Source organism: Prionailurus viverrinus, chromosome F2 (genome assembly GCF_022837055.1).
Source record: "Prionailurus viverrinus isolate Anna chromosome F2, UM_Priviv_1.0, whole genome shotgun sequence".
NCBI classification, from domain to species: domain Eukaryota; kingdom Metazoa; phylum Chordata; class Mammalia; order Carnivora; family Felidae; genus Prionailurus; species Prionailurus viverrinus.
In genome coordinates this window covers 30,346,414-30,374,118 of record NC_062578.1, presented here as the reverse complement: position 1 = coordinate 30,374,118, position 27,705 = coordinate 30,346,414, and the positions used below count along the sequence as shown (strand labels likewise).

Genomic DNA, 27,705 nt, shown 5'->3' with positions numbered 1-27,705 from the left:
AACGTTTTAACTAAGACTTAAGGAAAGAGTAAGATTTGGTATCTGTGTGTGTGGATGGTGGGAAGACTGCTAAGAGGAACAGCATTGCAAAAGGCCTGTGGCAAGACAGACCCATTAGAGATCAAGTCCAACCCTTTGAGTTCCCAATGAGGAAACAAAGGTTCAGAGTTTATGACATGCCTGGTCATACTACATTAATGGCAGAGCAGAGGCTAGAATCCAGGACTCTTACCTCCAGGTTTAGTGTTCTTCACATTCCACTATGTACCCTAGCAAATAGAGGGAATACTAGAACATTTTATATAATGACATTTGTCATTTTATGGCCCATGACATATTATGGGCAATCCATCATTTTGTAATTTATTTTCATTTAAAAATAATTATAGCCAAAATTTTATTCATGATATACTTTTAATTGCCTTTATGTTTATGTATATGCAAGGAATGTGCCATAAATTGTAAATAAACATACAAGAGAGCACAAAATAGGAAAGAATGAACATTCACACATTTCGCACGCAGAAGCCACAACAGCGTCATAATGGCCTGGGAGTGTTAACGTGGCTTCCTAAGTGGCTAAATTACACCCCGGAGATTCTCGCTCAGCAGTGTAAGCTGTTAGTGCCTTCAAACATTTTGGGAAATGCATCCATTGCTCCATTCCAAGCTTAATTGGCATAATAAATGTCAATTAAAGCTCTTTTAAGATTTAAACTGTGAAACTGAAGTGAAACTATGTATAGACTCACATAAGACTTCTCTACGTGAAGTCTCTCCCACAAGAGACATGGTGTATTTGCATTTACCATGGGGTAGATACGTTCTAACATGGATACACATAGCAAACTTGCTTCATGTAGAAAAGAAAGATACTTTCTCTAGCATTATCCTCAACGCATCACTCTTACATGGCCTATAAACTGTTATACATTTTTACGCGTACATAAAATTCCATTTTCTTTCAACAAGTGTATAGAGGGCACCAAGTATGTGCCAGGACTAGAAATACAGGAGTAAACAAGATAGAATGCCCCCTCCCATCAGCATGGAAAGATCCTCTGAGATGCTACCAGGAAGCCTCTTCCCATCCCTCATTCTATGTCTACATGCGATTCTTTGCAACTTTTACCTACAAGCCTTAAAAGACAATTACTCATCCAGTGTAAATATAAAACAAGGTCTTTGTTAACTTCTAAACATTGCAAAAACATGTTTTTTGTGTGTCTAATGTACAGTTCATTAATTTAGATGTCAACAAATTCCACTGTAGTTTAAGTAGCCCAAGCTGCCAATTGTTTGATATCATCATCCTCTTCTTCTGCCCTCCTGGAAGATGCTGGAACATAAAATAGATAAAAATTAGTAAGCGGCGACATTCCCACTTTCACCAGAGAAAACAGGTATGAATACAGGTATTAAAAGTTATACATCTAGGGGCGCCTGGGTGGCGCAGTTGGTTAAGCGTCCGACTTCAGCCAGGTCACGATCTCGCGGTCCGTGAGTTCGAGCCCCGCGTCAGGCTCTGGGCTGATGGCTCAGAGCCTGGAGCCTGTTTCCGATTCTGTGTCTCCCTCTCTCTCTGCCCCTCCCCCGTTCATGCTCTGTCTCTCTCTGTCCCAAAAATAAATAAACGTTGAAAAAAAAAATTTAAAAAAAAGTTATACATCTATGAAGTAAAAAGTAAGTGTTAAAAGGGATGGACCTGGGTAATTATTTTAGGCAAGTATCTGACTGTAGGTAGTTGAGGTGTGCAACAGACCTGCTCGGGATCGATGTGCAGCAGAAGACATGCCTGACGTTCGACTCGGCATTCTAGCCGGCTGTGCGGGGAGGGAGGAAGAAGGCACATTTGGAAGGCGGATATTTGTCATCTTCTTATTTAATTCTTCCTGCTCCAGTTCTTCAAGTTCTGCCATCAACTCATCCTGAACATAGGAGAAAGAAAGAATTATGAAGTTAACGTTTCAAGAAGTGGGTTTCCTCAAACACAATAATAAGAACATCTGCTACCCAATTGATATGTGAGAACCCAGTGAAACGGAATATTTATTTTAAGACTAAGTCTTTTTTTGCAACACTGAGCAATGATTAAAAAATGAATATTTTGGTTTGTGCAAATTTGTTGTAGTTAATCTTATAATACTTCAGTAAACAGTTATTCAAGTAATTTGTGTTAAGTGAATTTATAACTTCCACAGTTTCTAGGAAATTTGCACCTTGCCTGTCATTTTTTCCACTGTATCTTTCCTATTGTAAAAAAGTAAGAATCTGTAAAACTTTAATTGGATCAAATAAGTACTTCCATCTGGGCTAATGCTTTTGAAAACATAACAACAGGTATAGCAGAGCCATGATGTACAGAAAGTAAAAAGAATCAAAGATACTATGGTGTCTTTGTTAAATTACCAAAGCCAATATAAATCATGCTGTGTGTTTGGGTAAAGAAAACTGCACCTCAAGGTAGGTACACTGTACTTCTTTCTTTTAGCTATAGTCTCAGAGAATCTGGCTTAATCCTAAACTATTCTCTGTCCTAAGAACCTTAGAGAGGCAAGACTAGTTTGAGACTTTAACAGCATAAGTCACCTTATAGCAGATATGACTATGGTAGTTCAGATGTAACTGGCTCCATGAATACTCAGGTAGAGTCCAATCCCAACTCAGAGAGCTTGAGAGTCAAAACTAAATTTGTCATCATTTGAATTCTGAGGTTGTCACCATCAGAAATGACCTAAGACACTCTTATGTTTATTTGACCAAAGAGAGTCTTCATTTATTCATTCATTCATCATTGAACAAATTTATTGAGAGCTTACTCATGGTCAGGTATTGAACTCAATGCTGGGGATGCAAAGTTGAATCAACAGTCCCTACATTTAAGAAGTTCATTATTGAATGTGGGAGAAAGATACATAAATAAATCGCCATCTCGTATTAAAATGAGACTAACAATACTACGGGCCAAGACAGGAGGTACTTAAGCCAACCACAACATTTGACCAAGTCAATGTATATCAGATATGCAGCAAGCCTAATGATTAACCACTGGTAAATCTACCTCATGAAAAGGAAATAAATCATGAAAGTGTATGTCCACAGGCCATGTGAAATAGTATGGTCAGTGTACTTGTGAGCTTTCTGGTTTCCCACAAGCTATATAAATAAAGGGCTTACAGAATGAATACTCTGAGGCCTATTTTTGCTCACAAAACAATTAGGAACAAATATAGTAAATATAGTAATGGCAGAACACACTATTCCACATTGAAGGTGTGCCCAGAATTGTCAATAGCGCTTGAGAGCTATCAACAGTACAAAGAAGATATTGATATTTTCTTTAATAAGTATGATGACAGAATAATCATCTCCTCCATCGTTTACAGCCTTTGAATACCAAACACTCATCCACTGATAAAATAATTTTAGAATTAAGAAACTTCAGAGATAATCTAGCAATCCAGTAATTTTCATTTTATAGATGAGAAAACTAAGGGTCAGAAAAGTGAAGGGGCTTACACAAAGTTTAGTAACAAATGGCAGAACCCAAATGTCCTTATGACCCCAGAGTCCTTTCCACCATATCATAATGCACTCAATAAGTGCTTATTGGGCTAACCAGGGGTAGGCAACCTTTCTTTAACGGGCCAGATAGCAGTATTTTAGGTTTGCTGGCCACATACAGTCTCTGTTGCATAGTCTTCTTTGTTTCTATTGTTACTACTGTTATTTTCTGCAGTCCTTCAAACATGTGATAGCCTTAGCTCACGTGCCATACAAAAAGCCTATGGGAAGGATTTGGCCTGAAAGCCGAAGTTTCTAACCACTCATCTACACCATTTTGGTGGGGGGAGGCATATTTTTTATTTTAACTCCAGTATAATTAACCCACAGTATTATATTAATATCAGGTGTACAATATAGTGATTCAACAATTCTATACATTACCCAGTGCTCACCATGATAAGAGTACTCTTCAATCCCCATCACTATTTCACCCATCCTCTCATCTACCTCCCCTATGGCAACCACCAGTTTGTTTTCTATATTTAAGAGCCTGACTTTTTTGGTCTCTTTTTTTATTTTGTTTGTTTTGTTTCGTAAATTCCACATATGGTGGTCTACACTATTTTTAAAAGTTGATAACACTCAGTTCTCATTTCCTAGGCCTCCATGGAACCACATCTTACTTAGTAGAAAGTCAGGAAGTCAGATTCTTTCTCATACTAATCAGACAACTGGAAACATTTCAAAACATATACTAGTCCTACTTACGTGTGCTTTGAGTAGAACAATTGAAATTCACAGTGCAGACACCACCATTATAATTATAGTCTCTATTATTGGACTGATTAATCTAAATGGAATGTGTGTGTTAATAATGCCACTCCACACTTATTTTGTTTCATGGCCTGAGTAATAAACAGAGGCAGACTAACCTCTAATTTAACAACTACAGAGCATGATACGTCTGTTCCTTGCAGAGCGACACAGTCTGCTTTGCTTTGCCCAGATGTGCGAGCACTTGATTCCTTGTAATGGTGCTATTTAGGCTTCAACCATTAAAAGTCACTAACTTTACATAATCACATACTGCCTTTCCTTAATAGCTGAAAACTTAATTAGGGGGTGGTTTGCTAGACTATATTAATCTTTCTTTTAAATCAGAGCTACCAACACTTTCATCCCCACCTTGTGAGAAGCACATCACTAACAAATATCACTTATTCTTTAGTGATGTTTAAGAAAATATTTATGAAAACCCACCTGCTATATATGAGAGGAAGCTATCCTTTTTAGTACCCACAATACTCCATTCTTTACACTGTGTTACCTACCTCATCAAAGTCATCACCAAATCCAGCCCGTTGAGAAAAGGCTTCTGAGATTTCTTGGGCAATATCCTGCTGCTCTGTGATTTCTTGCATCAAATCATCTATTTTGTTCAGATCCCTGGGAAATAATATGTTGTTGAAATATTTTCTTTTCTTTTCTTTTAAATGTTTGTTTATTTATTTTGAGAGAGAGAAGATGCGAGCCAGGGAAGGGCAGAGAGAGAGAGAATCCCAAGCAGGCTCTCTGCTGTCAGGGCAGAGGCCGATGTGGGCCTCAAACTCACGAGCCATAAGATCATGATCTGAGCTGAAATCAAGAGTCAGATGTTTAACCAACTGAGCCACCCAGGCACCTCTAAATATTTTAGAATTTTAGTTTAAAATTATGAATTCGGGGGCACCTGGGTGGCTCAGTCAGTTGAGCATCCGACTCTTGATTTTGGCTCAGGTCGTGATCCCAGGTTTGTGAGATCAAGCCCTGCATTGGGTCCACACTGAGTGTGGAGGCTGCTTAAGATTCTCTCTCTCTCTCTCTCTCTCTCTCTCTCTCTCTCTCTCTGCCCCTCTCCCCCGCTTATACACACACACTCTCTCTCTGTCTCTCTAAAATAAAAATAATAATAAAATGAATTCAGCTATAATCCCATATGAAAAATGAGTCAATTTAATGTGAACTCTTAGTTATTTCAGTAAGATAATAAAAATTTCTGGTGATATCATTTATCAACTTTAAAAACAACTTGCATTTTGTGAAAATTAATAAACCTGCATACACGCATATATTTTAAATATTTGATAAATGGCCATTACATTTGGGACTCACTAGAGACTATAACAACATTTGTTGATGCATTTTGAAATTTTGTCTGGTAGAACATATGTAGAATTTAATATATGCTGCCATGTATCAGTTCAGCAGGAAATGGTGCCATGGACCACCAAGGACCACCATGACCAAGATAAGCTGTGGCAACTCTCACCAGTAACTATCCGACAGCAGCCTTTTAGAGAAGCTAAGCTCTGGAACTAGAGATCTTCTAGAATGCTTAGTGGCTCTGAGATCCTGACTCCCTGAGAGCTTTCCCATGGCTGCTGATGCCCAGGGAGAATACTAATGAGAGCAGGATGAGGCCTCTGAAGCTCTCAGAAGAATCAACCTCAGCACAGGAATCCAGGTAGCCACAGGCCCACAACAGACAGCTGCTTTGAAGACAGCTTTCAGCACCTGAACCCCAACGGCCTCTAACCACCAGCCTAAGCAGGCAGTGTCTGAAGGCCAGGATCTGAACTGCTTCACTACCATTCTGTCTCTGAATCATTCCTCCAACTCTGAAACTAGGGCAAACTGACTGAATACCAGAGAAGTGACAATTTACTTCATTATTAAGCAAACACTGAAATTTTGACTCCCAGTGGAATAAATATTGTGCAAGTTTTCCAGACTCTACATATGGGAAGACAAGTATTTTTACATTAAAAAGTTTTCTTTTAGCATCCTCCTATCACCCCTCATTTCCAATTATTATCATTATAACAAATATACAGTGAGCCTACTTATAAAAAGGAGTATGAGAAAGGCACAACTGAAGTTTGGGCCTGAGGTTGAACTTTACTCCAAAGGAATACAGTGGCATACTGCCGCTCAGCTACCTGGAGAGAGAGGCCGTGATTCTGTACTACAGTTTAGCACCCAGCTTTACAGCAATGATAGATTTTTGACTCTGACAGTGACTCTAGTGATCTTTCTGAAGCTATCAAAATGACAGCTGATTATCAATGAATTATCAAGGCAAGAAAATGTTAGCAAAGATGTCTTCACTGACCCCAGCCTCCCCCTCTCCCATTTTTCCCATCCACAGACACTTCTCTACATCCTTCAGGCATTTTTGCTAATCTCAGGAAAGAATCAGGTCTCAGTCACTGATTTCCCAGCGTGAATGTAAAGCAAATTATCACCAGCCCCCCTACCACTATGAATATTGGTACTAAGTGCTTACTTTGTGCCAGAAACTATGCTAAGTGCATTGTATCTAGTATCTCATTGAATCTCACAATAACTACATGAGGTAAGTACTATTATGATCTCCAATTTACAGCTAAAAAAATTGAATCAGGGAGAAGCAAAGTAATTTACTCAAGGACAGTTGGCAATGAAACTGGGATTAAATATAACTCAGCAAATCTAACCTCAAATTCATGCTCAAAGCTATTATTCTAGGTCAATATTTCTCAAACACTGGTTAGTATCAGAATCACCTGGAGAATGTGGTTAAAAACAAAAGGGCTCAATCCCTACCCTTCTTCAAGGATCCTGGCCATCTGTGTTCTCTTTTGTAGTTTTCTGAGTTTGACAACCACTGTTCAGTAATTCTAACACTCTCACAGGTGTTGACATTTAGGCCTTTTTAAAACAACAGCATGGGGGTGCCTGGGTGGCTCAGTTGGTTAAGCGTCTGACTCTTGGTTTTGGCTCAAGTCATGATCTTAAGGTTTGGTGGGTCCGAGCCCCCCATCGGGCTCTGTGCATGGAGCCTGCTTAGAATTCTGTCTCCCTCTCTTTCTGCCTCTCCCTCCCTCACACACTTTCTGTCTCTTTCAAAGTAAATAAATAAACAACAACAACAAAAAAAACAACTGCTGTGTGAAAGCATTTACATGTGGAGTGTCAGACAATATTGAGGCAACTGGGAAACATTAAGAGCAAAGTGAACGTCTTCATTTTTTCATGGTCTTTTTTTTTTTTTTTTCCCTACTCTAACTTCTAATCTTTCTCCAAGGGGGCGTTCCATTCCAACATGTCAAAAAGCCTGAAATGAGTAACTCCATTCCTGCCAAAATCATCACATAATTCCAAAGGCTCTTCCCAACATTGAGGGAATTTATGACTTGGAGGGAGACCAAATTCACTCACATGTTTTCATGAACTGCTTTCATCGCTTTTGCCGCAAAGCCCATGTTTCTTAACACCTCGGTGTTGGTGTGTGAGTTTTCCAGGGCTTCTCTCTGGAACTCAATGGTGGAAAGTGTGCCATCAATCTGAGTGAGCTGCTTCTCAAACCTCTTCTTTCTCTTTAGTGCCTGTAATGCAGCTAAATAAGGGAGAAGCCACATTTATCAGCAGAAAGCCCAAGCCACAAACTCAAGAGACATCTGCCCAACACCAACCATAGACTCAGCATTGTCAATCCCTGCAGACAATGAGGGTGCCAAATAAAGCTGAGAAACACTAACATCTGCCCTTTCAATCACCTGCAACAACTACTACTCATCAAACATCTTGTTATTCTTTTCTTCCAAAGATCTGGCAAGTGTAAGAGGATGAAAAGTCAGTTTTCATATTTCATAAAATATATCACAGCAGTGTTTCTATCAGTATAGAGTTTTAGGGAAAAGATGGATAAAAATATCTTTTATAGATTTTGAAAGTATGATCCTTTATATGTTTTGGGGAGCTATGATAAGTTTCATGGCAAACAGTTGGAATTGTTAGCTTTTTATTGTCATCAAAGTACATAAAAATCCTATTAATTCCCTTATTCTTCTACTTCCCTTAACTCTGGTATACACCAAAAAGAAATTTTTATTTTCCTTCTTTTATCATTATAAAATAATAAAAGTATTTTGCTAATATGGAAAAAAATGAATAAAAATCATGCAGTAGAAAAACAAAACTTTAGAGGAAGAAAAGAATCTTAATAACTGTCTATTCTAGCCTGATTTCCTTATTTTAAAGACAAACTAATTGAGATCCAGAGAAGTTATGTGACTTTCTTGAAGGTAGATGGTGAGTGGCAGCTGGAACCCAAACCTAGGTTGATGAGCTTCATGTCTTGGTCTAAAATAATTATGAGCTGTCAGCAAGGTTACATCTAACCATGAGCACCCATGAAATCAACACCGCTAGAGTCAAATTCAAGAATTAGTAGCAAGCTGGTGAGAGAAAGAAATGTTGCCTTCAGAAAAATATCCAAACACCCTCCCATCAGCTCTTAAACAAAATACCCACTTCATTTGAAAATCACAAAATCACAAAACTTAACGAAGTTTTGACTATGGCACCCTCCCCAAAAGAAGACCCTAAAATATGAGCTTTGATAAGCCATTTAGGGAATGTGCAGGAAAAGAGAAGCAGAAGGATGTTAATATAAAGATAATTAAATGGAACTGACAAAAGAACTCAAGTAGCTTTATGGTTTCAGAGTGAAGCATGTAAGTTATTGCCACAGAGATTTTTAAGAGAAGGCTCTCTTCTAACTCTGTTTTCGTCAATTCATTCTTGTAATCCCAACAGATTTAGTTTGCTTACTCTATGCTTTTTGTTTGGTACACAAAGACTCATAGTCATTATAGTTTGCTAGGTTATAGTATAGCCATTTTACTGGCTATCAGTGTAAAATATTACTGTCTGTCCCATTTAAACCTCTTTGCTCTAAATTCCATTTTGCTTTATATTAATGTTTCAGCTTTCCTTTTGTTACAATTTGCCTGTAATAATTTTATGGGGACCTATATTTCATAATTGTTTTCTATTTGCTCTTTTTTGGTATACCTATTACAAATAGCATATACTTGGATACGTAGTTTGTGTGACTGTTTTCAACCATTCGTATAGTCTCTTTTATATAAGATTTTAACTCATGTTTATTTATTGTGATAACTGGTATCTAATATGGTCTTTCTATTATCATCTTTTTTGTGTTTTCTGTTTGTGTTCTGTTTTTTGTGTTTTGTGTTTTGCTGTCTTTTCTTTATATTGATCAATTTTTTTTGTTCATTTCCCTCTTTTAATTTGTTAGACCATTATATATACTAAATGTATTCCCCTAAGTATGCTTTTATATTTAAAATATACACATACAGGGCACCTCGGTGGCTCAGTCAATTGAGTGTTTGACTTCAACTCAGGTCATGATCTCGAGGTTCATGGGTTCAAGCCCCACATCTGTCTCTGTGCTGACAGCTTGGAGCCTGCTTCAGATCCTCTGTCTCCCTCTCTCTCTACCCTTCCCCCACTCATATTCTCTCTCTCTCTCTCTCTCTCTCTCTCTCTCTCTCAAAAATAAATAAAATTTTAAAAATTTTAAAAAATTAAACTATACACATACAATTAAGTTTTCTATGTTGAAAATTAATCAAAATTTATAACTTATTGTTCCCAAATAAGATTCATTGCTCACCCCAGACCTTCCAATGTTTGATTGGAATAATCTTCAGTTTTATTAGTTACAGATGATTACTGGTTGTTTTACCATCCTTTCAATTTTGAAGGACACTTAATTCTTAACAATTGCATTAAGTTTGACAGACACAATTTCAACAGTTTACAATAAACTATAGAATTTGCTAGCTTAATTCCTTACTATTGCCTCTTGTATCCTACATCATCCTTTCATGGAGTATTTGTACTTTACTAGAATAAATCTTAAAGGTTTTTTTTTCCAGAAAAGTGCATAGATATGAATTCTCTAAATACCTATAGGCTTGAAAACATCTTCATTTTGTTTCAAACTTGAATAATAGTTTGGATTTTTTATAGAACTCTCAGTTCAAAATATTTCAAAAATTCTGACTATTCCATTGTCATTAGGTAATCAATATTTGAAAAGTTAGATGACAATATTATTTGTATCCCTTTGTAGAAAATTTGTTAGCTTATTTCCTCTTTGGAAATGTTTAAGATTTACTTTCTTACCTTAGAGTTATGAAATTTCACCAGCCTAGGTATAAGCATGTGCCTTTTATTTTTTGCTTCTCCCAACTAAGCGTTCAGTGGGGTTTTTTTTATTCTGAAGAATTAAGTCTTCCTTCAGTTGGGGAAACTATATGCTTTAAATTTTTTTTGTAATACTTCTTTCACCAAACCATTCTCTGTTTTCTCTCTTTTGAAATCTCTATATGATGGATGTGGGATTCCTTGGCTCTAACCTTCAATCTGTTAGTTTATCTCTTTTTGTTCTATGTTCTAGGAGAATTACTTAACTTTATATTCTGGATTACCAATTAGTCTTCAGCTAGATTTATTCTACATTTTACCCTTTTGTTTATTTATTTTTAATTATGCTTTTTAACTTGTAAGAATTTTTTTCTTCTAGCTACTCATTTTTATGGCAGCCCATTCTTGTCTTATAATTCAATAGCCTCTTGAATCTCCCTGAAGATACCAAAACAAGTTTTGTGGTAACATATCTTATCTCCTACATCATCTCTTTTCTCTTGAGTTTGGTTGTTTGCTTATCTTAACCCTTCTCTTTCTTGCAATTATCTTTCACTGAATTTCTTCTGAGTCTGTGTTAAAAGCTCATATTTATAAATGAAAGACTAGAACAGTTAGTATAAATAGCTGGGCCTCTTGTAGTTACATAAGTGTGTTTTCCTGTGAGGCCTCTCTCTTGAAAGGCAAGGCTGCCCAAAGCTCTGCAAAAGAAGTGGGTGTGGTATGCCATCAGGCAGGTTTCCTTCCATGGGAGGGAGCAAGTAGACAGGCTTGACAAAGAAAGGCTTTATTTTAGGTGTGGAACATTGTTCTATATTTCCCTGGTAAGTGGTAATTTTCTTCCACCACGCCTCCCTGCCCACCGTGGAGGTCCAGGGTTATCAGGCTCTGCTCTGCTTCCCTCTCCAGGTGCAACGTCACAATTCAAGTCCCTGCTGAACAGTGCTTACACGTCATTCATGAAAGAGTTTTTATTTGTTTAACCTGTCCTTTAGGAAAGAACTAAAACAATGTTTAAAAAATTACCTGGCATACAGACCTTTCTATGATATTACACAATATCACCCTGTACAGAGGCTCATCACATTAATGACCAGAGCTGTGTGAAAGTTTTCCCCCCAACATGGGGAGAATTACCAGTTGGTGCTCTGTACTAACACTGCGTGTGGATCCATTTCTACTTCTACATTTATCACACTGCATTATAATTATTTGTAAAACCTTTTCTACCCCACTTCCATTACACCAGTCATAAGCCCTTTGAAGAAAGATGTAGCATCCTATTCTCCTGTTTCCCCAGTACCTGGCCCAGTTCCTGGCCCATGGCCAATAAAATACATAACAAAAACTAACTTTGAGTATTTGTTACATGCCAAACTGCTGCTAAGTGCTTTGTGTGAATTATGCCATTAACTCACAAAAACTCCAAGAGTAGGTACTATTATTGACCTACTTTACAGTAGATAAGATGAATGAATATTAAATAAATAAACTTGACAATTTTGTGCACATGGTATAATGACAGCATGGCATAATAGAAAAAGTATGGCCTTCAAGGCCAGAGTGTGACTTTTTCTTCCATAGATACATACGTCTGGGTAACACACTTGCTTTCTTTGAGCTTCAGTTTGCTGTTCTGCAAATGGGGATATAATCCCCATGATGCTAGGTGATTGTCTTAAGAATTAGGGATAATTTATGGAAAACACCTCATATAGTGCCTATGTAAGGTAGACACTTAGAAATTACATATTATCATTACTAATAGCAATATATAACATTCATTAATTTATGCAATTGTGTATCTTATTTCTGAGACCAATGAGCAAGAAGTTCCCTGGCTTTTTTGCCATAACTCACCATAACCAGAACATAATACTAGAATACATTTAAAAATCTTAGAAATATCAGAAAATCTTAGGAAGCTAAACTTCAAATACACATCTCCACCCAACATACCCAGAAATGGAATGTTCCAACTATGTCTCCTCCCTATCTTGTTGGGCTGGTTCAGTGTCTATACTTATTTGGAATATAACTGGTATCCATCGGCCCAAAAGCATTTTCCTTTTTTTTTTTTTTAAGAAAAAATATAAAGTTCTCTATAAAAAATGCACTGTGTTTCCTAGTTAGAATTAATTTTAGAATACTTTCTGAAAATAAAAAAAAATGCAATTTGATATAAAGGATGAGACTTTGGAGTCACTAGTTACATTTTAATACTACTCTACCAATTAATAACTGTGCATAATAACCTTGGTGTGTGACTTAACTCTTAAGTGATGTTCCCTACTTGGGTAATAATAATAATAACAACAATAATATGTAAATGACAATAGAACATTGTGCACTGGAGTCAAGTTGCCTACTTTCAAACCTAGGCTCCATCTATCCATACCTATGTAACCTATGTGCAACATAAGTTGCTTATTGGAAAATGAAGATATAACTCATTCAGTGGTGAAGGATTAAATGAAATAACATATACAGAGTATTTAGTGCAGTGCCTGACACATCATGAGTGACTACTAAATACAAGGGAGCTTCATAATCGTCATCTCCTTCACAGGATTGTCAGAACCATATGGTGGGAGCCACATGGTATAATGCCCAACTTTGCAAATGGTTGTTGTTAATAATAATGAGTTCTGGCTTGGACACAATTTTAAATGCCTATGTTAACATATGGCTTCTGACCTTCAAAATACTGGGGAAAAAATTTGAAAATTCACTAAGAGTTCAGCTCAACCTATACTTTAATTCCCATATCACACACTACAGATTGGCCTACACCAGTGTTCTAATCTCAGACGGACCCAAGCAGGTAATGAAAGTTAAGTGAAGCAGAGAGAGGTTAGGGAGAAAGGCCTTTTTTGTTTTCTCACCTGTGAGAGAGAAAAAGATAGAGGAATATTAGTCTATATGATAAGAAATAGTACAAGAGCGATAATAAATGGCAGTGGACCCTGGCCCCTGCATCAGGGAGTCAACAGCAAGAAGCAGGACTCTGGTGACCAGCAGAGCATAAACCTTACTAGAAGCCACACTGCTGAGCTCCATTCCACCGTGACCATGCCCAGCCTTCCACAAACTCAAAAGAAGCAAGAAATCTGGATTTGCATGCAAAATCCTCCAAATTTAAAAGCTGATTCACATTTTTCCAAACACCTTGTGTGAGCAAACCCAGTGATTTCTGCATGGCTGGATCTGGCCCCAGGACGCCTGACACTTGCTATGACTTCTGCCTGGCACAGTACGCTTCTCCCAAACACTAAGACAAGAGGCTTATGTTCCAAAAGCCAAGAAGTGTATGTGAGGAGTCTCCCCGTGAGCTTGCACAGGAAATGATGATGCCTCAGACCCACCATGAGTTAGACAGGCTTTGATTTTGTTTTCTAACACATGATTTGGGGAAAAAAAACAGCTGCATATTTTTAAAGACATGGAACAAATACTGCAAATTAAACTTTGTTCCTGATTTGGCAAAGAAGGACGTTTTTCGAGCCATGTAATTTAACCGGTATAGAAGGTGCAATTCAATCTTCCAACTCCTGTATGTGCTCTTAAGTAGCTGGTGAAACCTGTATAACATTCTTTCTAAAACAAAGGGATCTACTATATTCCTTTGCAGTGGAGAGACAGCCAGGAGTTTTGTCTCTTCACTTAACAGTGACGTTCCTTCAGCAATGGAGATACAGAACCGTGACCTGTATATTCTGCTGCTGGGAGACACAGCAAGAGTTACCACAGCCCATTCAGGACTGCGGCTGAAATTTAAGAATTACTCACTTGAACCAAAATTCCACTAGCCTTAAGCAACTTTACTCAACTACTACTTTGCCAGAGGAGGAAGGCTTCCAGTCATCTATGAAAAACAACTAAAAACAGAAAAAAGTTACAGTTTCATTGTTCGTATAATGTACAGGGCATCGTGGTTGTAAAGGTCAGTCTGTTCTTCACTCATTCGGAGTGCACAAATGTGTGCATCGCTAATCCACTAGTTTGCAAAAAAGGAAGACCATTATAGAAACAATCATATCCAGTGACTATAGACAAAACTGTTTGTGAAATATGAAGCTGCATTATGACAGCTCTTCTCTCTACCAGGAATGGATGGTCTTTAGAGAAGGCCTAAAAGACGGGGCTTGGAAGAGAAATCCCAGAGAGTGCTGAAGATACACATGTCATATCAGATGAAAGGCTAATATCCAAAATCTATTAAGACCTTATCAAACTCAACACCCAAAAAATAAATAATCCAGTTAAGAAATGGGCAGAAGACATGATCAGACACTTCTCCAAAGAAAACATACAAAATGGCTAACAGACACATGAAAAACTGCTCAGCATCACTCATCATCAGGGAAATACAAATCAAAACCACAAAGAAATACCGCCTCACACCTGTCAGAATGGCTACTTAAAATTAATAACTTAGGAAACAACAGGTGTTGGCGAGGATGTAGAGAAAGGGGAACCTTCTTACACTGCTGGTAGGAACGCAAACTGGTGCGGCCACTCTGGAGAACAGTGTGGAGGTTCCTCCAAAAGTTAAAGATAGAACCAGCAACTGTGCTAATAGTGCGTGTGTCAGAGGGCACACACCCCAATGTTTACCGCAGTGCTATCGACACTAGCCAAACTATGGGAAAAGCCCAAATATCCATCAACTGATGAATGGATAAAGAGGATGCGGAATATATATATACAATGGAATATTGCTCGGCAATCAAAAAGAATGAAATCTTGCCATTTGCAACAATGCGGAGTGTTGCAATGCACTCAGAGAAAGACAAATCAGAGAAAGGCTCCATCATAGAAAGACGAATACCATATGATTTCACTCATATATGGAATTTAAGAAACAAAGTATATGAACAAAGGGGAAGGGAAGGAAAAATAACAGAGATGGAAGCAAACCATAAAAGACTCTTAAATATAGAGAACAAACTGAGGATTGCTGGGGGCTGGGGTGGGTGGGGGAATGGGCTGAATGGGTGATGGGCATTAAGGAGGGCACTTGTTGTGATGAGCACTGGGTGTTGTATGTAAGTGATGAATCACTAAACTCTACTCCTGCAAACAATACCACACTATATGTTAACTAACTTGAATGTAAATAAAATCTTGGAAAGAAAGAGATACATGTCATGTCACACATAATTGGTCATGTATGTCCTCTTTTGCTTTTAACTAGGAAGTATCATAATCATGTTGTTTTATTTGAGAAACTTTCAAGTAAGCCCTGTTCTTACTCACATACAAATCATTTCATTAATTAAATAATACTTTCTATTTATGTCACCTTGTTTTAGTTCTTGAAAAACACAGTCTGAATAAGCATCCTGATAAGTACAAACGGAATAAAAGCAAAATGTTTCTGTTCAAAGTCACAAGTTAGATAGAAAGTAGCTAGGAGAATACTAGAAAATTCTAAGGTTCGTTTGGCCAGGACCGCCCCATTATGAATTTCCTTGGCCTTCTTCAGTTTAAAAAAAATATTCTTTTGTCCACTCATTTCAGCCGCTCCACAAGTATATACTGTAGATCTACCACACTGCAGGGAAAAGAAATGAGGCTATAATCTCAGAGGATGCAGATATGAAGTGGGCATTCAAACATCTATTCATCAGTGAACAAGCATTTATTTTTTTATTTTTTTCAACGTTTATTTTTTTTGGGACAGAGAGAGACAGAGCATGAACGGGGGAGGGGCAGAGAGAGAGGGAGACACAGAATCGAAAACAGGCTCCAGGCTCTGAGCCATCAGCCCAGAGCCTGACGCGGGGCTCGAACTCACGGACCGTGAGATCGTGACCTGGCTGAAGTCGGACGCTTAACCGACTGCGCCACCCAGGCGCCCCAACAAGCATTTATTAAACACCCACTATCTTACAGAAATTGTGACCACAGATACTAACATGTGTAAGTTACATTTCAAGTAGCAGAGGAGACATAGAGGGAGAATGACAAGAGACATGTACAAGGTACAGTGGATGCGCAGAGAAATGTACACACTCTCCCTGGAGGGTGAGGTCAGACATCAGAAAGGAGGCGATGTAGATGAAGCCAGGGTAACAGTCTACACTTAAAATCACCCACACTAGTCAGAAAGGCACATGAATGATAAAGTGTCACACAAAGGATTCCTCCTAGCCCCCAACCTTCTTCCTGATGCAAATCTCCTACTAAACCATGTGAAGTTTCTGGCAGAGATATATTAGAAGCCAGAATCTATAAACCCCAAAATACAGCAAATCACACCGGCTTGCCACATTAGCTGGGTCTTATAAGCAACCTCCATATTTTCAGAGGTCTCACCAATAGTAAATGTCATCAGGACATAAGCTGACGAAAGGACATTTGCAAGTGGGATACTGCTGTAAGCAAGCCAGTAATGTTGGAATGAATTTTATATAAAAAACAAGAGAAATGGTGATTAATATTATAAAGTATAAAAGACTAGAAAGTGGATAATTAGTGCCCTCTTCCATCTCCAGAAAGATAGGAAATGGGCAAAGGATATTAAAGTTATTTTCCAACAGAAATGATGCTACTCTCCTCTTTCTAAAAAGCTCACAGCTTCTTTTGGAGATGAAGCAGTTCTTACCGCCAGGACGTTACACAAGAGATTCTTAAATCTGAGAGTGAAAGGTCATGTCCAAAAAGTGCTATCAGCCTTGAGTTGCCAAAAAAAGGAAGAAATGCTTGCAGAAGACTCACTTTGAATATCCACTGAAATTCTTATTTCTTATAATTAATTGCTTCAGAGGTCAACTGCCAAGCAAGTCGAATTAACCTGCTATTGGAACAACATACCAATGTAGTAATTAAAATGTACTTGATACTCCTTGTAAAAACCCAGTTACTGTTTGACCAGGCAGAATATATAACTAATTGAGTGGATGAGTTTTCTACCTGCCACTAGTATTATTAGTAACCTCACGCACTGGTAACCTCTATGAGCTTGCTATTGCCTAGAATGTAGGGAAAACAGTATGAATATGAAACCAGCAAATATTAAACAGAAAAACTCAGAAATAGCTGATTATGATTAATTCTACAGGATAAGCACATGTACCTATAGATGAAATTCTATACTGCATGTGTATATATGTATACATGTATACAGATGTGCATATATCTGTATATACATGTGTACATGTGTGCACAGGTGTTTATATTTACATGTATGTATTTGTGTATGAATATGTGTATGTATATGTGTAACATAGTTTACTTGTAGCATATTCCTTGCTCACATGATGTGCCAGTATTTCCTACTACTGTGTCCGTGATTTGCAGGTGCTCCTGAGGACCAACAAACTATATCTGTATAGTGCCTTTCAGCTCTCACTGTCTAGGATTCTATGATTATTCCCTTGGGATCCTAAGATCAACACATCTTGAAAAACATATAGCTCCTATCCTTAAGATCACTATTTCTATTTGAAATTCTTTATGAATAGGTTTACCTTGCAATTGGTGATGAGCTGCACTATTCTTTAACTTTTCAAGTGTAAGTGGGAGAACCATGCTCAACAAAGGAAGATAGTTTACATAAATACAATTTTTCAAATTGCTTACAAAAAGATAAACCAAAGGCTCTTACATATGTGATCTTTAATATGTATAAATTGGTTTAACATAATAATAGCATTTTTTCTTGCTGTGGTGAACAAAGTATAAATTTTAATTAGGATAATATCTTTGTTCAAACTCCAAGGCTATATTCACTTTCACTTACATGTACTAAATATATGGCAACAAATGGTCATGGGGGGCACGCCTGGGTGGCTCAGTCAGTTAAGCAGCTGCCTTCGACTCAGGTCACGATCTCGTGGTTTGTTAGTTCAAGCCCCGCGTTGAGCTCTGTGCTGACAGCTCAGAGCCTGGAGCCTGCTTCGGATTCTATGTCTGCCTCTCTCTGCCCCTCCCCTGCTCACACTCTGTCTCTTTCTCTCTCTCAAAAACGAATAAACACTTAAAAAATTTTAAAAACAAAAGACCTTCAAATTAAAAAAAATTGGTCATGGAATTAGCACTGCTCACTGAGAAAGGCCTTTTGAACAATGTAACTGCTAAAGCAAATAAGACACACCTGTAACAGATATGTAGCATATCGCACTGCCTGAAAGAATCAAAGGGATTCAACAGAAATTCATGTTTAAATAGAGAATGAAGTATCAAAAGTGTTCAGTATTTGGTTGCATAATTATATTCCTCTAAATTTATATGAAAGACAAACATAAAAGTATAAACTTTATTTCATTTAAGCCAGATGGCTAACATTCAATTTTATTTTTTTAAGTTTTTATTTATTTTATTATTTTTAATATTATTTATTTAGTTATTTATTTTGAGAGAGAGAGAATGCATACCTGACAGTGGGGGAAGGGCAGAGAGAGAGAGAGAGAGAGAGAGAGAGAGAGAGAATCCAAACAGGCTCTGTGCCTGGAGAATAATAATAAAAATGACTATTCCATAATATATAATGCTGCTCCAAGTTCACAAAGGGGGAAAAAATAGATGTAGTTACATAATACAAGGAATGGTACCAATTACCCTACGAGAAGTAGCTACAAACTGGTGATGTTGACATCACCAAACTGTCAACATCTGTGCCATGGATCCTTGAAAGAATCATTCTAGAAGAGAAACACCCTACACTCCAGTTTCTGAGAGATTAGAAAAGAAGACAATGATAACTAGAAGCCAATATGAGCTCCCAAAGATGAAAAATACCAAAGTAATTTCATTGGCTTGTTTTCTTTGGGTGACTAGATGCTGACTCAAGGAAAAACCATAGACCACCCACTAGCCTTCTAACATTATGCACATCAAAATCAACCAGAAAGCCTTGAATATCACAATCCTAAACTTATCCCAGATTTCTTGAAACAGAATCTCCTGATGCGGCATTTTAAAAAGCTCTCCAGGTAAATCTGATGAAGCTATCAGTTCATAAATGGGCATTTGTGAAGCAGAGTATATGCATATAGTTTGGTTTCAGGAATAGAACCCACAAGGTATACTGAAGCATCCTTAGGGGAAAGAGAAAAAAATGGAGAAAAAAGATGATATGGACTAAAAATGTAGATCAGGTCTATTTATAGCTAGATAAATAACTGAATTCATTGAGCGTTGATCTGTCAAATTGGTAATCATGCCTTAGCCCAATATTAGATGAAACATTGTTACTGTAATCCAGAGGTATCCTGGAATGAAATCTTTAGAGGCATGCCATGAGGCTCTGTCCTTGGGTTCTGTCTTATTCAATATATTTTAACAAAGTCTTTGTCAGGGAGGAAAAAAAAAAAAAAGCCTACTGATCAAATTTGCAACCAGTTCAACTAAAAGAAATAGCTCACATATAAGACAATAAAATTAGAATTTTAAGACTTAATTAAAAATAAGATGACATGTAACAAATAAATGTAAAATACTGAATGCAAGCTTAACACATTGATTTAAATGGGGAGAGGATAAATCTGGCTGGGACTTTTAATTCCGAATCCACTGGGGAGAAGCAACTGATCTACCTGTGAAAAAGCATATGCAAACTGAGGCAGTATTAACAGAACAAAGGAGATAAAAAGCCCAGGGCATTCTGCCACTCGGTACCTAAGTGTGTGAATAAGGGTGTAGGTCCACTAGGATCCCTGCCAGGGCTCAGAGGGGGGAAGGCAGGTAGTACGAAAGTGAGAAGTTTTAATACCACCACTTCAGTGAATAGGCTCCCAGGGCTGGTTCAGATGTTTTAGTTTCCTCCACCATGGAATGAAAGCCCAGGAGAAGCTCCTGAGGTGGGAGAGAAACTGGGGGTGAAAACAGAGGAAGGGTCACATTTCCATTGATCTATGTTTGCCAGAAGAGAGAAGACCAGTTGACTGGAGAAGAAGACCTGACCCCCATGTGGGTGCTGAATGCCCCAGGAATAAAACTCTTTCTTTTCTCTGGTGCCAGAATACACAGGGTATGGTACAAAGTATCAAATAATCGGAGGAATGCAGAACACTTTATGATGGTGCTCGGTTGTAATTTGAATATTAGAGAACTCTGAGACCCTTCAAAAGGATTATGGAGTAGTATGCACTTCCCTAAAGAAAACGAATTCAGATGGCGAGGATCTGTCAAAGCTTTGGAAATGTTTCTTCAGCAATCAACAGGAGGGAGGTGGGGGGAAATTTCTCATCTGGGTCTCAGAGTGAGGGAGGAGGAAGGAAGAAACAGGAGGAATGGTGAGGGAAGAAAACAGAGTAGAGAATAGAGGCTTCCAGCTTAGCAGCTCATCGAACAATAAACACATCCTATGTTCCCAAGCTGTAGTCGGCATCAGAATCATTGAGTTATCTGTTCAAAGTTCAGCTTTCTGGACACTACACTCGACGTACTAAATGTGAATTTTGAGGGGGTCCTTGTGAGTCTACATTTTAACAAACATCCTCAAAGAATTCTCACATAGTTGATCTGAGGGCCACATTTTGAGAAACTCTCTTAAGAAAGGAGGTCACAAGGTAAGTAATATCTCCCAAGGGAGCTCCCATCCATCAGGGCCCTGCATTCTGTATCAGTCTCGTATTACGTGAGCCATGCATGCTCTTGCCCTCACTACTTTGGCAAAAAAAGCTGACACACAGCTGACACAGATGTGATTCTTTTTATACAGAAGTCCTTCTGGTCCCTCGTGTCTGAGATTGCAGAATTCAGCTCCATGACAACTATATAATAAAAAGCAAACTCAAGAGCCCCAGGAGGTTCATACACTGGGCCAAACCAGTGGGATCGTGCATGCACCCCAACTCCAAGGAAGACCAAGTCTCAGTCATGACTCTGGAAGCAAATTCATCCTTGGCAATAAACAGTACAGGCTTCAAAGTGCGCTGGCTCACTCAAATAAATGACTCTCTGCCCTAGGGTCTCATTCACCAAACAGATACCCGATGAAGAGGTAGAATGGCCTCAGAGCCAAGTTTCCCTGGAATCATGTGTAATGATACTGAGGAGGGATTGTGGCCAAATTTGCTCCTTCCTAGTCTCCACCGTTCATCTCTATCTGCCCACTTCCCACAGCCTGAGGCCTGGGGATAATCCCAGACTGGATCCGTATCTCTCCACATAATTATATATTGGAAGTTCCTGCTCAGCTTGGGACAAGGTGAGCAACAGAGCCAGGCGGGGGGGGGGGGGGGGGGGGGGGGGAGGAATGAGAGGCACTTAGGGTACAAATTTAAGGGGGCACTCACTCTCAAGGTCACCCTAGACCCGGCCCTGGTTAGCAAACCTCAGCACAGTAAGGGGTGACTGAGGAAGTGACTGAGGAAGGTGAAGTTGGGGAACAGGAGACACAGAGAAATGGCTAATGTCCTCAAATACATGAAAGGTCTTCACATGGCAGATGGAGTAGATTTATTCGAAGTTATTCCAGAAGACAAAATTTGAGGCAGTAAGTAGAACTTAGCAGGAAGCCAATTTCAGCTTAAAAAAAAAAAAAAATGCTACTGTTATCACAATGACTGATACTTATAGAGCATTGAATTAAGGACTTTACACAATAATGTCACTTATCCTCACAACCGTGAACATCAATCTTATCCCTGCCATCGATAGACAGGCCTCGTAAATGGTGTAAAGTCACACAGTGTCTAAGTGGCAAGGCAGAGCTAGGAATCAAACCCAGGTTTGTCTGCTTTGAAGCCAAACTCCTAACTAAGACACTAAGTTACTCTCTATCAAATGTGTAAAAACTGGATCATGACCTTACATTTAAGCACATTATAACTATGGCCATCTCTTAGTTATATTATTTTCTAAGAGAGCTCATAAGGGAGGTTAGAGTAGTGACCCTGCATGGAATGGAGCCCTGCATCAGGCTCTACGCTGACAGCACAGAGCCTGCTTGGGATTCTCTCTCTCTGTACCCCCCCAAATAAACAAATAAATAAACGTTAAAAAAAAAAAAAGAATATCGACCCCTAAAGTGTTCCACCAGACCAGTGTGGCAGGAAGGCGGTTGCAGTATGCTGAGATACGGATTCCTTCAGCTACAGAGGCCATAGCCTGGGGCGTCAAGAGTCCCCAAGCTGTTAGCCCCTGGTTATCCCAGTGAGGCACACAAATACTATCAGTGTCATAGATGCCCATATAGATGCCATCATGTGAAAACAGGAAGCATTCAGACGAAAGGACCTTGTATTTCTAACTCATTAACATTACTATAGATTTAAGTTACTCATCCTTAAGCCAGGCACTTTTAAAAATATTGATGACTGAGCCCCACTCTATTCAATTATATCAGAATCTATGGGTGTGGGACCTGGGCATCAGGGTGACTTAACATTAAAAACTGCTCCAACTGGAGAGTGTGATGCTAAGTGAAATAAGCCATACAGAGAAAGACAGATACCATATGGTTTCACTCTTATGTGGATCCTGAGAAACTTAACAGGAACCCATGGGGGAGGGGAAGGAAGAAAAAAAAAAATGAGGTTAGAGTGGGAGAGAGCCAAAGCATAAGAGACTCTTAAAAACTGAGAACAAACTGAGGGTTGATGGGGGGTGGGAGGGAGGGGAGGGTGGGTGATGGGTACTGAGGAGGGCACCTTTTGGGATGAGCACTGGGTGTTGTATGGAAACCAATTTGACAATAAATTTCATAAATAAATAAATAAATAAATAAATAAATAAATAAATAAATAAAAAAAAACTGCTCCAGATGATAGGGCTCAAAACAGAAAAATTGAGGCACCTACCCAGGTGGGTGAGCATACAACTCTTGATCTTTTGGTTGGTGGGATCCAGCCCTAAGTGGGGCTCTGTGCTGATAGCATGGAGACTGCTTGGGATGCTCTCTCTCCCTCTCTCTCTGCCCCTCCCCTGCTCAAGCTCTCACACTCTCTCTCTCTCTCTCAAAATACATAAATAAACTTTAAAGAAAGAAAATAAAAAAGAATAAAAGTTAGTGGTATGTAAAAAGTTTGCTTTTCCATAAAGGAGATTACCAGCTATGAAGCAGGGGTAATCTACATAAGCTACATCAAGTAATCTCAGACCTCCTAAAATTTATTTTTATTTTTTTAAGTTTATTTATTTATTTTGAGAGAGGGGTGGGGGGAGAGAGAGAATGAATGGGATAGGGGCAGAGAGAGAGGTAGAAAGGATTCCAAGCAGGCTCTGTACTGACATAGCACAGAGCCCGATGTGGGGCTCAAACTCACAAACTGTGAGAGCATGACCTGAGTCGAAATAAAGGGTTGGATGCTTAACCATCTGAGCCACCCAAGCACCCCTCAGACCTAAAATTTCAACCAAATTATAAATCTTGCTCCAGGCGTTAATCTTAAAGATCAACAGGGCCTTGAATATCAAGGGTGTTGCGAAAACAATTTGGTGGTGCACATTCGGGTTCTTTTTGGTAGATTATGGTAACTACCAAAGAAGTTTGAGGTGAGAAGAATTAGCTATGCCTGCACAACCTTGGCATAAGATACAGTGAGAGCAAGTTTCAGACTAAATGCTGCATAAACAAACATACACCTCAAGCAGGCAAAAACTCAGGATTCCATGAGTTCAATGAAGTCCCAAGTGTATGTCTCTTCAGGGCCTCCAATATACCTTGTACAAAAGGCTCCCTGAAGGCAGTAACATCCCCTAGTAAGGTGCTGTGCCCTGTGGGAGGTGCGCTCAGGCAGAAATACATGTGATCCAAGGACTTTTTTTTTTTTTATGTTATTTATTTATTTATTTATTTATTTATTTGTTTGTTTATTTATTTATTTTTATTTTTGAGACAGAGAGAGGCAGAACATGAGCAGGGGAGGGGCAGAGAGAGAGGGAGGCACAGAATCCGAAGCAGGCTCCAGGCTCCACACTGTCAGCACAGAGCCCGACGCGGGGCTGGAACCCACAGACTGCAAGATCATGACCTGAGCGGAAGCTGGACGCTTAACCGACTGAGCCACCCAGGCGCCCCAACACGTGATCCAAGGACTTGACATGGCACTGATCTGAGATCAAGCCTCAGGTAGCATTCTAAGTTAGTTATACCTCTAGTAGATTCTTATCACCTGTTCTTACAATGGGAAGCAAGGAAGTGTCTCAAACTATTTTATTCAATCCACATATTTAGGATATTTATAATTTCCCCAATGAGATCTCATTTCTAACATTCATTGCGCTAATTTAAAAGTTACTCATTTCACCCATAAAACCCACTTTTGACATTCAGAATGCTGGCAAATCTTCTGTTGTAGAGAAATAGATTACTGAAGAATTTGTAGTCGCTAGGAGTGTGGTTCTTTCTGATACAATGCTAGCTGACCAGCCATGTCTAGAAGTAAAACTTTACTGCACATACATTATATCACTCAGATTATAATGTAAACTACAGCTCTTATACCACAATATACAGCCCTGTATTATATACAGCCTTATATAGCGCAAGGTCCATTTTGTACTAATTATATTGGGCCTGATTACACTATGTGTGTGAAAATATTTCTTGGTAGCTAATGGAAAACAGAAACTATTGTGTATATGAAGCTATCTGGTTTATTTGGAAGATGCTGATATTGACAGGGTTTCTGATACAGAGGCCCGTGAATTCTTTCCATAGTTTAGAGTACAGAAGAACTCATGCTAACTCCCCTGTTTCTACTCTCAGAATCACTGTAAAATCAGGTGTGGGCTAACACCAGTGAAGTTTCCAAGGATAAATGACAAAGAATAAGTGAATTTTCAAACCCCAATTGGTTATTTGCACATGATACTTGCATCTGTAACTTCTCTGATTTAAGAAAGTTAGATTGATGCTCTTAATTAATGTTGTCTTTAATTTTGGGGGTGGGGTCTTTATATAGTCAACCTGTAACACATTTAGTGCATTACCAATTGGAGACCATTTCTGAAAAAAAAAATCAATAAAACCTATATTATCTTACATTTTTTATCTTCTGAAAGCAAAACCTACATTTTCACCACTTCTTAAGAGCAGATGTTCAATTTTTAAGATTTTTTTAAACCAGTATTTACTGAGCAACCACTGTAGATAAAGCGATATACAGACCCAAAAGGATGACAGACAGAAAGACATCCCTTGACAGATGTTATGCAAATTTCAGAGTGCACATCAAACTGAAGAGGAAGAGCAGAGAAACAAAACTACCAATGACTTTTTAGCAAGCCATAATGGCATGGTATTCTCTTTAGAAATTGCCATTTAATAGCTTCCCAAAGTATTTTCAGACATAAAGTAAAAATAGAAACCAGCACTTAACTCTAAAACAGGCTATAATGTAGACGAAAGTTATATGCAGTAGCAGAGAAAAATGAAACTTGGCCGTTTTATCGTTGGTAATAAGTGGACACAAATGTATCAGGCACATTTTTATGGGAAGCAGCAGAGTTTTTCAAGGTCAACTCCAGAAGACATTATTCCTTTCCTGCATTAAACAATGGCAGCATCATTCAGGGCTAAGTAAATCTTCCCAAGGCTTTGTTATGACTAAAGAAGCCTGACTTGCGGATACAAGTTCAGGGTTAGGTGGTGGACACAGTTCTGTATTACCGCTTCTGTTTCTGAGGTGGCCATTACAAGACCACTTCCATTTCTAGTGTTACCACACCAAATCACTTCAGCTTCTCCCTGGGCTTTTATATATGTGCTGTTTAGGTCTATTCTCTATAAAGAGAGCAGTACACTGAAGAAACCAATTAACTCTGGACAATAACAAGGGTTCAAGGTGTGACAGGAGCACCAAGAATCATTACTGGTTCAAAGTCCCTTGTGTGGTAAAAACCAGTAATAAGAAATATAATATTTAATTCCCTGCTTTAAAAAAAAAAAAAAGTAATGTCTCAACTGCACAGCAGCCAACTAAACTTTTCAATGGCTGAGGAGCCAGGTAAACCAGAACATACCAGAAAATACTCCACTAGAGGTTTCCATGCAACTTAAAATGTATGATTTGATATTTATAAACACACAGCAGAAAACCTGATATTTGAAGTCTGCAGGGCTGGACTAGGGTAAGTCAGAACAGGAGTAAAATTTAAAGGGTACCAAAAGTTAGTAATCAAGATAAATAATATTTTAATGCAATGTTTTTAAAAATCAAAATCAATACAAAAAATTAATGATGGACAAAACATTACATTTCTAAAAAAAGAATGTTAAATAAAAAAGTGCTTTATAGGACGACATAAGAGCCAGAGGCAAAAAGAAAAAGAAATCAACAATACCAATTGTCTTTATTTAAAATTTTTGATATTTTGTTCATCATGAGGTTTTTGCATTAATTCTGAACTTTTAAAATATTGCATTAAAATACTGTTCATCTTGATTGGAACTATCTAACATTTTGCTATCTAGGATTATGCCTGGCTCAGCTCACTCCAGTTTTGGCCCTGGGGGGGTCAATACCAGTTCCTAGAAAGGCTGTGGGAGCAAATCTGGCCTCCTGGGATACAGGTGCTGTGGGCAGATTTTCCCCCAAGGAAAGGGCTGGGGACAGAAGGGGGACAGCTCACGTCTGCGGCCAGATCCCAAGCCTACCTCGCTTATTCTGCGTGCCGTGCTTCTTGGCCAGGGCGAGTTCTCTCTGGATTCGATTTTCCAGGTACTCTTGTTTCTTGCTCAGCATCTCCTCTGTCTCCCGAAGTCGGGCCAGGGCCTCCTGGGGGCTGGGAGCAGCTCGGCTCTTAGAAGAGCTTCCCCCTTTAAAGAATTTGCCCAACTTGCTCATGGCTGTGGATCTGAGGGGCGAGGGGTCCCGGGAGAGTCTCAGGAGCGCCCGGGGCCGCGCCCGGGGAACAGGTGAGCGAGATCGTCCTCTGGTTTCGGGGGCCCAGAAACTGAAAGGCAGCGCTCCCAGGGAGTCAACAAGCCGTCGGGGGCAGGTGACACACACTCCTGGGCATTTCCTGGCAGCCGGCTGGGCCCCGCCCCTCCGCGCGGTTAGGGCGGGGAGGCCACTGGAGTAGGACGTGGCTGTCCGGTCCGGCGCCGCCCGGCCGTCTGGGAGTTAAGGAAGAGCACAGCAAAGAGTTGAAAAGATTGCCGAGACTGCAACAAAGTTGCCGTTTGATCCACGCTGAGGACACACCTCGGGGGGAAGGACTGCCCCGTTTATGAATGGCTCCGAGAAAAGCCCTTTTCCA

At 39.0% G+C, this 27,705-nt stretch overlaps 1 protein-coding gene across 1 annotated transcript; it reads right to left on the bottom strand.

The window, feature by feature from the left end:
* Positions 1–395: 395 nt before the first annotated feature.
* Positions 396–27,453, bottom strand: CHMP4C (charged multivesicular body protein 4C). The gene is made up of 5 exons (XM_047842841.1): positions 27,101–27,453; positions 7,747–7,924; positions 4,839–4,953; positions 1,763–1,928; positions 396–1,339 (listed from the first exon to the last, which is right to left on the bottom strand). The coding sequence occupies exons 1-5, from the start codon at positions 27,288–27,290 to the stop codon at positions 1,275–1,277; spliced, it is 714 nt and encodes a 237-aa protein (XP_047698797.1). The 5' UTR covers positions 27,291–27,453; the 3' UTR covers positions 396–1,274.
* Positions 27,454–27,705: the final 252 nt, after the last annotated feature.